We start from the raw sequence: 12253 nt of genomic DNA, 5'->3' as shown, positions 1-12253 counted from the left end.
TTAAGGAGTTGCATGAAAATAGTGTGAAGCTACAATAGTGGTAGCTTTTTATACTGTACGTTGGCAGTCATTGCACTGAATAGGATTCTGTCGTCAGTGAAAGGTCAAAGATTTTCCAAGAGGAAGATTCCCTGAAAATAAACAACAGAAACTCATACTCAAAGTCATTCATCTCAGTCTTGTCTTAACCAAGTAGAAGTGAGTAATGGTGTATTAATCAACATAAACTCATCTTTCTGCTGATACTTCCCTCATTTCTTAATATTTTTATATATATAATATATAATAATATATTAATGTTTTTCAGCTGCATCCTTTGGGCTGTGGGTGTGTTGACACCAGCCAATGACCACATTTTGCTGTGTGGTCTTTACAAACACAAGCTGAAAATAGCTCTTCAAACAGAATTTCCTTCCAAAGGTCTAAAATGCAAAAAAAAACGGTTGAGAAGCCTTTAACCTCTTGTACAAAGCTGAGTTAGAGACTCGGACAGCAGAGTGGCAGGAGGACTTTTACAGGTTAACTTACTTAACAGCTTTTTGTGAGTAGAGGCCTGGACATGAAGACATTACAGGTACCCAAAGCACTTTTTTAATCTCTCTTACAATATTAGTAATATAAAACAAACCAACACTTTTGCTATCTTGATTTTGAATCTAAAGCTGATATTAATAATTAGTTGTTTTAACTTTGATTTGAAGGTGCTGAGTGTGCTCCTTCTGACTGCAGCTGCAGCTAACGGTCAGTCGTACCACATTGGCAGTTGCCCCAAGTCAGTACTTCAAGAGGACTTTAATATTACAAAGGTAAAATGCTGAATCTATATCTGGTGTGCCCACTCTGATGACATTGGATTTGTGCGTTTTGTACAAAGTTCCCATCCTCATTTGATTGATTTCTTGGTATTTACCTCACATAAACAGTTCAGTTTGAAGGGAGATGTCTGTAAAATGTAGCAACCATTTTGGTAAACAATAATGAAAATTTTTTCTCCTCTGATCCAGTATATGGGCACCTGATATGAAATAGAGAAGCTCCCAACTATATTTGAAAAAGGGATTTGTATCCAAGCCACATACACTCTTCTCCCAGATGGGACCGTCAGCGTTCACAATGAGGAACTTCTGTAAGGTTCAACAGCCCTGCTGCTTAGTTTGCAACATTATTATTTGGCTAAAAGTTGTCTTCATTCATATTCAGTGATAAGTGCTTAGTGAAATCACCCCCCTTTAACCTGCATAAGTATGAATATGAGTGGTTTTGCTCATCTTCATACAGGTCTGATGGGACTGTCAGATCAATTGAGGGAGTTGCCAGAGTGAAAGATCCTTCACAACCAGCCAACCTAGGTGTCCGCTTCTTTAAAGGTATTAGAAGTATTTAATTCAAAGTTGAGTAGTATTATAACAGTGAAACATAGGTTCAGAGTATCTGAGTATCTCTTAATAAACTTGTTTTTTACTATTAACTGATTTATTTTACAAACAGGTGTTCCAGAAGATCCATACAAGGTAGTCTCCACAGATTACAAGTCGTACGCTTTGGTGTACTCCTGCAAAGACTTCTTTGGACTTTTTTACATCGACTTGGCTTGGATTCTGTCTCGCTCTCGGACTATGACTTATGACATCATTATCCAGTTGCATGATAAGATGATTGCAGCTGGTGTGGATGTAAACCGTCTTACAGTCGCAAACCAGACTGGTTGTGATGGCTACAATCAATAAGGCGGAGGGAAGTACAGAATGAGCAAGGAAATGATGCCTGTCTGAACTGGAATAGAAAATGTAATGTGCTATAATACTTTTTCTTTAATGTTGAATGTATAATTCACAGAATTATGGTGTATTTCCTAGCTTTAAAACCGCTTGTTTATTTGTCAAATAATGCTAAACAAACTGAAATCCATGCATATCTTACTCTTGAATGAAAATGGATATCTAAACATATACAACTAGGTTCAATTCTGGTTGCTGAGATATTCATGTGTATATATTTCATGATCAACAAGAAAATACACATCATGGCAATCCTGTGGAGAACAATCAGTTCCCTTCTATTTAAGCTGCTTTAGAATTTCTGGAGAAAAAAAAAGTAAAAAATAAATATAAACGGGGAAACGGAGAAGTTTGTTGTGTGAAAGTGCTGCTGAGGTGGGGACATGACTAAAACTCCCCATTTCTAATGTGGGTAAATGTTTTATTTACTTCACATAGTAGTATGTCCATTTTTCGCATTGTGACAGTTCAAGTAAATAATCCAGCAAGCAATGACTATTTGCTGGAGTTTACAAAGATCCTTCCTGCAGGTCATTTAAATGTACTGAAGCTATAACATTATGAATCACATCTGGGCTTCTTCAAACCAAAATGTCTGAAAGTGGCAAAAAGTCGAGAAAATAAACATCTTAACACGTGTTTTATCTTCAGTGTCTTTAATTTGTTTTAATGCAGGAAGTAACGGAACGATGTTCACTTAAAATGGCATTTTCCAGATTTAATGGAGACTAACACCTTTGCTAAATTATCTGGCACTATTACCGCTTCTGTCTATTCAAAACAGTCCTTTATTTGCGAGTACAGATGCTTGTGAAAACCAGGTCAAAGAACAATAAATAAACCAGGTAAGTTGAAGGGAAACGGATGCTTTTATTCTGAAGAAGGTCTCCCGGAAGTCCTGTTATCCCTCTAACTGGCAGGAGAATGACGAGACTATTATATGCAATGTCATGTTTTACTTCTAGAAAGATGTTGTTTTTGATGCTTTTTATTTTCCCCTCGGTTCTGCCTCTGTATTTGTCTGCTGACAGAAACGACAGGCCCGTAATTGGTGAGTTATTTACGGCGGCGTGAGTGAAGCTAACGCACCGTTTAACACGCTTAAGGCTAAAACCAACACGCGCCTGTAGTCTGTTTAAATGCTGTAGAAGTCACGCTGTTTCTCTACCACAAGGTGTACTGGCTCAGGAGGTTTACGCACCGAAACCAAACCAAACAGCCTACATCGCCGCTTCTTATGTCAAGTTTCTGGAGGCAGCGGGTGCCAGGGTTGTACCTGTCATGTGAGTTAGTTATTATCTAACAGCATAGCTGTCATTGCTCCAAAGAACAAGCTTTTGTAACACCCTGTCTCTATGCCAGTGTCAACTTAACCTCACCCTGTCTTTTGTGCAGGATCAACCAGACCTTGGAGGAGTACAAGTCTCTGTTCAACTCCATTAATGGGTAAAAACAGTTTAATAAAGCAGTTTGAGCTTCTGTTTGAGGTGTTATTGAAAGGTTAATACAGAGTCTTAAGCGTTATATATTCTTTCAAAGAGCCAGACTTTCTTGAAATCTTTAAGTGGTCTTTTGCAACAGTTCTCCTGTCTTTAGAAAGTCTTTCAAAGTTTTTCCTGATTACAGTGGCTACTTTTTAAGCTCATTAACAGTCCAGCCCCCTGACCTATTCCTATAAAAAGGAGCCATATCGTGTCCACAGAGATATTAGTTGAGAACTTTGCATACCTCTTCATGATGTGGAGTGTGTGTGATGAAAGTGAAAATGATGTCCTTAAGATATAAGAGCTGACAAAGGACCTGAGAGATGCATCTGGACCTTCAGCTGATCCATCTACTGTTGGCCCAAGCCTCATCAGAAATGGTCTCCATGGAAGGGTGGCTGTCAAGAAGCCATTCTTAAGGAAGGGAAACAGGGAGAAAAGGCTGAGCTATGCCAAATGACACAAGAAGTGGACTGAAAATCCTCCCCAGAGCCCGGACCTCAACATTATTGAAGCAGTGTGGGATCATCTTAACAGAGAACGGAACAAAAGGCAGCCAACATCCAAAGAAGAGCTTTGGGATGTCTTTGAAGAAGCCTGGAGAACTATTCCTGAAGACTCCTTAAAGAAATTACAGAAAGCTTGTCTAAGAGGGTTCAGGCTGCGTTGAAGAATAAAGTTGCTCAGTCCAAATACTCATTTTCAAGCTTGTTAGAATTGCACAAACTGTTTTTGCCGTATATACTGTAATTGTTTTATTTAAACCACTGCGCCTTTGTCCCATTTTCCTGGCAATATGCAAAGAAAACAGGTCTGGCTCAGCACTTTTGCACAGTACTGTGTGTAACTGACAAATTCACACTTTGTGTCTCTATTATTAGCGGTGCAGTTTCACCACGTGAGTGAGGTTTGGAGACAGACACAGGTGCAGCGAGGACTGTATTATGGTAGATAAAGTTTTGCATCTAAAACTGTTCGAAGGATCATTTTATAATTAGCTATCACAATTTTGGTGAGCGGATTTGGAAGGATAAGACGGCGTGATGTTTGGGTCGGCGCTGCTTGATTGTTGAAAATTCAGCGTGATAAAACGCATCGACACCTCTGATGCACACAAGCCAATGAATCTGTGATGCTGCTCTTTGCTTTACCTCTCGTGAATCCGTTTGTGTGTTGTTTCTTTTCCAGGATCCTGTACCCAGGTGGGGGAGTCAGCATCATCTCATCTGGTTATGAAAGGGCTGCGAAAATCTTTTATGAGCTTGCTATTGAGGTGAAAGTGTAAAATACTTGTAGCTCTATTTCATTGTGGTGATGCTGGGGAATGTTGCATAAAACGTGTGATGTCTCAGGCAAACAAGAAAGGCGACTATTTTCCCGTGTGGGGCACCTGTCTGGGCTTTGAGCAGCTGACGTACTTGACCAGTGGGAAGCTTTCATTGTCTCACACCAATACGAGCGGCGTGGCGTTGCCTCTGAACTTTACTGAAGGTAGGGCTTTGTGCTAATATGCATTATCAGTGTTACTGCCACTTCTGAAAATGTGTTTCAGTAAGCAAACTCTTTATTGTGTCTGTCAATTCAGTGTCAAATGTCAGAAAAAGTAGCACTTAAACATCCAATATACTCATTAGTGCAGAAAGTAGCGGTTGTCTGTACGATACATCTGAGGGAAACTGGAGGACTGCATGTAAAAAACATAAAGAAATGTTTGCATAAAGTTTATCATTTGTTCAGTTTTAGCACAGTTTGCTATGTTTTATTATGTTTCGACCAGCGTAACAACCTGATTCAGTTTAAACTAACACGCCTTATTGTTAGTTTTACACATCTAAGAGTAAGGCTACATTGATCCAACTAAACTGAGTCTGACTGTGCAGAGCACGCTGGAAAAATAAGGAATACAGACGCTTCTGACGTTCAGGGCAGCCGACCTCTTCTTGGTTTGCTACGGCCGTGACGTGACACTAAAGAATTTGACAAGTCTTTGGCTCCCCCTACAGTTGTGGGATGTAACACCACAGGGATTAAGACACACATCATTCACTAAGTGCTGCTCTAACCCTCTGATGCAAGAATAATAAGAATCAATGTTTTATTGTTCCCGTCTGTTTTTTAAAAAATATTTTTTGTAATGCTTGAGATATCACTTCATGGTAAAAATATCAAAATAATAGCAGTGATAGCGTAGCATACGCTAACATTTAGCATTTCTTACCTGAACTGAATGTTAGCGATGTAGGCAGACTTACTTCCACTATTTATTCATAATATTCAGTAAAGTTAATGTAAAGATGTGTTAGCACAAGAGATTAACAGGTTAAAGAGGTTAAAAAGCTGCGTTTGTTTAATTTTTTGTTGAGCAACATTAACGCGAACATGGATTTCTTGCCAAAACATTTTTACAGTGTGTTAGTGCTGCAGATGTTGTGACAGCAGTTCTACATCAGCAGGGCAGCAGCTTAACATTAAAAAGCTTTAGTCAAAGTGAACTTTTCTCCAGTAGATTCAAATGTTTCCTTGCCAAAAGCTCCTTTTGGTCTGATTGGTCAGCTCCTGTGGCCTGATTAGGCACCGCCCACTGTTTGAAAACCAAAAGGGAGCTTTTCATTGAACACAAGGAAGAGAACTTACCAAAATAAGTTTTCCTGGAAATCACAACACCTGAAATACGACGAAGAATACTTGCAAAATGACTTTTTATTTTATAGACGATGTGTTTGGCTGAACAGCTCATGTAAAAACATCAAATTTGATGTCATAAGGACTTTAAACGTCTTTATGAAAAGTTGTAAAATTGATTGAAAAATGATTGATTAATGATGGTAATGGTGTGTTCCCTCTCCAGATGTCAAAGGCAGCAGGATGTTTAAGGGCTTCCCTGCTGAGCTCATGGCTGCTCTGGCCTCTGAGCCTCTCACTGAAAACTCTCACCAGTGGAGTTTGGCAACGCTGGTAGGTCAAGCAGTGGTGAAATGATAAGAGAGGGCGCTTCACTGACCAACAGCATATGATAAAGAGTGCTGTGCAGAAGCGAGATAATGCCCCTAACATGCTTCTAAAACAGAATCAGGGTTTGGTTCACTGTAACTTCTCTGGTGTTCTGCTTCTTTCAGACTTACAACACAAATGAAGAACTGAAGAACTTTTACAAAGTCCTCTCCAAAAATACAGATGGAAACACTGAGTTTGTGTCAACATTTGAAGGTAGTAAACACAGGATTAACAAAGCTTTACTTTACAACTACAGTGCAAGTTTATATTAAATACTTTTAATGAGAATTGCCTCTTCCCTTCCCTTCCGTCTGGGCAGCTTATGATTATCCAATTTATGGGACACAGTGGCATCCAGAGAAAAATGCATTCGAATGGACAAGGCCTTATATTCCTCATTCTCCATCAGCAGTCAAGACAACCTTCTACATGGCTGAATTCTTTGTCAGTGAAGGTATTAACACAGAACTACACATGGCTTCTGCATGTTTGGAGTATTTGCAGCCTCTCTCTTGAATGAAGATCTGTTAATCTGCCATTATTGTTTCTGCCTACAGCGAGGAGGAGCTTCCACAGATTCAAATCTGTGGAGGAGGAGAACAAAGCTCTGATTTACAACTACAATCCTGTTTATACTGGAGCCAAGAGTGCATTTGAGCAAATATATTTATTCTGATGTCTCTTTGCAAAGCACTTTTTCTATTCAACAGCTTGTAAAGCTGCTTTAATTGTGACTCGTGAATGTTTTTTTTTTTGTTGCTTAATCTGCAAACAATCATGCACACTGGAAAGAGAATAGATTTGCACTTGCAGCATAAATCTTGCAGAGAGGGATTTAATGGAGGGATTGTTCATGCTTTCTTGTGTAATGAAGAGCTACTGTAGATGGTTGTATTTGAAGGTCTCTTTGCTTTTGCCTTCTACTCCGATTGATTACAAATGTTGCTCCCCATCGTCTCTGTGCAGTTTCTAACCCCCCGATATGTAACAATTTTCAGCTTTAGCTGCTAAACCCTCGGAAACTCCTTTGAAAAATCACAAAAAAACAACACCAAACATGTGAAAACACATAGAAGGCTGACAAAATATCTAGTTTTTTTTATTCTAACATTTACTTTCATGCCACAATCTGCCATTAATCTCCTTCTATGCTTTGGATAACAAAGTTGAACATCTTAAAAAGTCCTCAACCAGTGGAAAGAAAGTTGGTCGTTTTCTGGCATTTATAAAGTCCACTTTCAACTGAATTCAAGGACAGCAACAGGAGAACCGAAATGAACAATCATGTAACTTCCAAAATGCTTTATGCACAAATAACACTCAGGTAACATTGTTATCTTTTTTAGAATAAAATGATATTTGAATAACATTTACACATCAAGCTGACGAGACTGAGATCTCAAATCACAATACTACTGGAGATGTAATTTATGCAGTCCAGTAAGAAACATTCAAGATGTCAAAAATGACCATGGTGAACTGAACCATCCGAGACAGTGCTGCAAAGTACCTCTGAGCATCCACTGGTGTGCAACACAAATGCTCATTCAAATGAAACAGAGCGGGTTAAAGTTAGCTAACATGATGTTTCCTGATGGCTTCCTCGCACAACATATTCACTGATTTATGCCGGGTGATGTTATGCCAAACTTTTCAGTGACATTCAACTAGTTTGAAAATTCTGCATGCAGATTTTAAACAGGTTAGCTTTTATGTCTTTGGATAGTTTTCAGAAGTAAAATAAAACAATTAAAAATCACTTCATTTCTGCATTAATGTGTTGCTGAAATAATCTTTTGTTTCTTGCTTAGAGTTAAATGAAAGACTGATATCGCTCTGATACCTGGTAAATATGAACAGCCATATCACAGCATTAAAGAGAGCTGAAGTGCACTGGTACATGTATATTTCACCAAATGGCAATTATCATAGAGATATCTATGGAAACTGAAAATGACCGGGCCTGCAATTAGTTTTGTGCCTTAAAACTAAAAGAGATTATTATTTTTTGGGATTATGTTTTGTAGGTCAGAGTAATTGATGTCTCGGCTGCAGTGGACAGCTTGGGGCGCTCATCAGTTTGGAGAATCAGACGGTCTCCTGACGGCTGAGCCGAGCTAAAACCGCAAAGTTTTCACCTTCTAAAACAACTCAAACCTCTAAAATTTCATCCCAGATTCAAAAACTATGCAGTGGATTTTTACATCGCATCACTTCTACATCAGTGAGACGTCACTACATTTTCTGGCCTGCAGAACGTCTGAAACACGGTCCGTAGCCTGTTGCACCCAAAACCGAATCCTGTGATGGTTTAAGAACACACAGTGTAACGTGTGCTTGAATAACCATTTTTGCTTGTTTTAGATGGTGAAAAACTCTTCTTCCAAACAGAGAATGCTCATATTTTGAAAAAATTATATTCCTTTAGGACAACAAGTGTAGAATTTTGTGTTGAACAAATGCTTGTTTTCTCGCGGTCATGTGCTTTTTTTTAGTCTCAAGAAATGAATTGTATTCCTCTGAAACGAGTTTGTCATGAGAAAACAAGCTTTATTTTCTGGAAAAGAGACTGGAAAAGATGGCTCATTCTTGAGTGCAGCTTTTTGTTTCGCTGTCCGTTTTCCCACGTGACGCGTTGGAGATTTTCAGGAGAAAGTTTTAGACTTTGCTCTTCACGTGTTTCACATTGGGAGGGGGTGACAGAAAATTGATGCTCTGATAACTACTTTGTTCGGAAATCGTCTCACCTGCTGATGTTCTGCAGATTTTACTTTGGGCTTGAGTGCAAAATTTGTACATGAAGTCCGTGGCCAACAATGCACACACCACCGCTCCAGAGCATCTCCAGAACATTTCAGGCCTCTTACTTCTGGGGAGGATCCATCACTGAACGCCAAGCAAAGGCATCAGCGTGTAGTGTTGTTAAAGATCTGAGGTTGACAAATTCCCATCTCTTTGCTTCAGCCAGCAGCTGCTCGAATAAATCCTAACAGCTCAGATAACTTAGGGTCATGAGGTCGTCGGCCATTTTCATCTTAAATCAGTTTCTAAAGTTGTCAAGGTGTCACCTGGGCATTCAAATATTAACTCACCATCTTGAGATAAAGCCATTAAGAATGATTTCACGCACGATTGTTCTCGGGGTTTTGTAAGCATTAGCTTTTTTTTTTTTGTAGTTGTTAAATACAGCCTGGTGGATGTTTTTAAAGTAAGGCACAGTGACCCAAAAAAATGTTTTATGGACAGTGTTTAGGGGAAAAATGACTGAATCCTAACAATAAAGCCCAAATGAACAATAAAAAAATCCCCATGGCTTATGTTTTGATTCCTTCTTAAAAGCATTTTGCAGGTCAGAATTCTTTTAGCATCACTGAAATAGATAAGATGAAACTACGATTAAACCAGTGTCGGGGCAAATATGATCACCAACAGAAAACACGTTTGTAATACATGAATGAATGTTTGTGTGCTATTTTACATACTGTTAGAACAACAGACACAACCACGGTCCAACATGAAAAGTTCATCACAACTTTAAAAATAGTAACGTTTCCTGTATCCACACTTTTACAGACACCCGTTACGAACACTGCCACTCAGCGTTTTCCTCAGGGGTCTTTCATTACTATACAAGCCCACAAGGTATGTGCTATAGGTGTTCCTTCTCCTCCCAGCTTGGAAGTCTGTGTGAGAGCTGGTGCTTTCTCTCCACTGCTTTTGAGGAGCAGGTCCATCCTGCTTGTGAAGGAGACTGCTTCCTGTCCGTATAATCCAAAATGCACGTCAGTTCATCAGTTTTTTTTTTTAGCTCTCCAGAGGGCTGCAGGGTAGAAGATGAAGAAGAGGCGACAGATCGAGTGGCAGACCCGTCGTGGCTGAAGCAAGTTAAACCGAAACACATGGAACATGATCGTTGCATATTATGGACACCGGTGTTGTGCTTGGGCACAGTTACATGATGTAAAGTAGGCAGATGACCAAATGGGTGGGGAAGAAGTGGGATGCATCTATGAGGGAAATCTAACCCTCATCTTCGAGCTCCTCCTCCAGAGCCTCCTCAAACACACTTTCTGGTAGCCTGAAGCACTCCTCGAAGAAATTCACCAGAGACTGGCTGAGGTGCTGCCTTGTTGCTTCACTGTGAAGGAAGTGGCCCTCGTCTGGGTAGATCTAAGAAGGCGAGAACAGATATGAGTTGTTTGGACAATTTAAAAAAATCATTTGCAGGAATGTGATGTGAATTTACAAAAGCAAACAGGAGAAATGATTTCATTCAGATTTCAGATGAACTTCTTGAAGTCTATGCCTTAAATCACCAGGATATCTTTAGCACTTCTTCTTTGGATGAACTAATACTTCAATAATGTTATATTTATCTGTACTACTCTTTAGATGGGGAGGTCAATTTTTGCCAATTTATTTAGCTGAAATGATCTCTCTCTGTGCGTTCATTTCTAAACTTAAATTCAAGAGCTTTGTTCAAGAGATTAAATCCGTTCTGGGCTTGAAAATAAATCCCCACAAAAGTTTAGTTTTAAACTAAGAGTAACATCAGCTGAATAGTTTTAACATAAATTACTATCATCATCATAATAATTATTTAATTGCTCTTTTTTTTGTCCCACAGACTGTCCAAAGGTACCATGATAAAAAACTGCAGATCAAATAAGTGAATTAACTTCTGATATGAACCTATTAGTGGGGACACCAGTTTAATACACAGTAACATATCTATCGGTCAGTAATGAGCTCTGATGAACCCTCAGCTGCAGCACATTGTATGGCAAAAGGATTAGTCCTGCTGTTAACGCTGGCTGCCCTAGGCAGTTCATCATAATCTCATTATATGAATTGAAGCCATAGTGAGGGGCTAATCCTCTGTCCACCTCAGGGATCACAAAGCTCCCGAAGGCTGGAAGAGAACTGAAAATGGAAAAAAAAGATGAGCAGAGAAACTGATGAGCAGCAGCTGTAATTACAGTGAAAGTCAAACCGCATACCTGTAAGGTGTAGTTGGCCTTTTCACTAATGAGCTGAGAGATGAATTTTGCTGTATGTTGGAAATGGACTTTTTCTGGGGAAACAGATGCAAAAACATCAGATTGTTCTCTTACATATTTATATATTAGGATTTATTAATTAGGATATATTAATTTGTCACTTACCGTCGGCTGTTGGATGGACAATGAGAAACTTCTTATCCACAAATTGAGATGCTCTGTGTGCTAAATTTGCCATCTGAGAAACAAATTGAATCAAATTAATCCTTCAGCAATTATCACAAGTAGAAACTGAAGATAAAAAATGTATTTAGATCTTACTGTGTATGCTCTTGGGTCAGGTTTAGGCAGTCCGAGATACCTCTCAGAAAAAGCAGAGGCTAGAAGGAAAAGGAGGTTTCATTTGCTATGTTGCTGTGACATCAAATCTTCCTATTAACCTCAACACTGATGAATAATTTCTGTTGTGTTCTCTGGTCATTTTGAAGGTGCTTCTTCCTTATATTCAGATATATTCAGATGCTCCTCATTTGCAATTCCAAACTTACAGTGTCACGGCAGGTCTCACACGCCCTCTGGCAAATCAAATAGATGGGAAACCGGTCACACTGCGACACCTAGCTCCTTAATTTGCAGTTTCCTGACTCAGTGCGCCAACAGCTAAATCAGCTCCGTCTCGCTGTCCGTGTTTCTCCTACCATCACTTTCCTGATGCAAAACAACTTTACATTGCACAGATTATATTCCTGTGCTAGCTAAGGTGATGGTGGTGTGCAGTCGGGTGTCTGCATCATCGCACTGATGGGTATTATTTTCCCTCACCGAGTGCAGACATGTATAATGTAGTCACTGAGAGAACTCCTAGCTACAGGGGTAAAGGTGCTACATCTGCAACATCTGCAATCTGTCTTTCTTTCTTCCTTTGAGTGCATTCTGACAGCTCTGCCTGAGTTTGAATAATTGTGCCGAGCTCCTGCATTTATTTAGCACATATAGC

General features: G+C 39.4%; 2 protein-coding genes and 1 pseudogene across 6 annotated transcripts in view; 2 read left to right on the top strand and 1 right to left on the bottom strand.

Annotated features, from left to right (window-relative positions):
• Positions 1 to 433: 433 nt before the first annotated feature.
• LOC140284744 (apolipoprotein D-like) lies at positions 434 to 2296 on the top strand (annotated as a pseudogene).
• Positions 2297 to 2444: 148 nt separating this feature from the next.
• On the top strand, positions 2445 to 8010 carry ggh (gamma-glutamyl hydrolase (conjugase, folylpolygammaglutamyl hydrolase)). The gene is made up of 9 exons (XM_072378728.1): positions 2445 to 2829; positions 2953 to 3061; positions 3174 to 3224; positions 4451 to 4535; positions 4615 to 4753; positions 6111 to 6217; positions 6379 to 6469; positions 6576 to 6710; positions 6814 to 8010. Exons 1-9 carry the CDS (start codon positions 2703 to 2705, stop codon positions 6930 to 6932), a joined length of 963 nt encoding a protein of 320 aa, XP_072234829.1. The 5' UTR covers positions 2445 to 2702; the 3' UTR covers positions 6933 to 8010.
• LOC140284737 (A-type potassium channel modulatory protein DPP6-like) overlaps positions 7329 to 12253 on the bottom strand; it is a 236913-nt gene continuing 231988 nt past the window's right edge. For 4 of the 5 annotated variants that reach the window (XM_072378720.1, XM_072378722.1, XM_072378718.1 and 1 more), the window contains 4 exons: positions 11578 to 11636; positions 11422 to 11494; positions 11257 to 11330; positions 7329 to 10426 (listed from right to left, as the gene is read on the bottom strand). In XM_072378720.1, the coding sequence (XP_072234821.1) occupies positions 10277 to 10426; positions 11257 to 11330; positions 11422 to 11494; positions 11578 to 11636 (356 nt within the window). In that variant the 3' untranslated portion in view covers positions 7329 to 10276. The other variant, XM_072378721.1, reaches the window with a different exon arrangement.

Source organism: Leuresthes tenuis, unplaced genomic scaffold (assembly GCF_036924035.1).
Source record: "Leuresthes tenuis unplaced genomic scaffold, fLeuTen1.0.hap1 SCAF_24, whole genome shotgun sequence".
Classification (NCBI taxonomy): domain Eukaryota; kingdom Metazoa; phylum Chordata; class Actinopteri; order Atheriniformes; family Atherinopsidae; genus Leuresthes; species Leuresthes tenuis.
The sequence above is the reverse complement of the archived record's forward strand: the minus strand, read 5'-3'. Positions and strand labels throughout refer to the sequence as shown.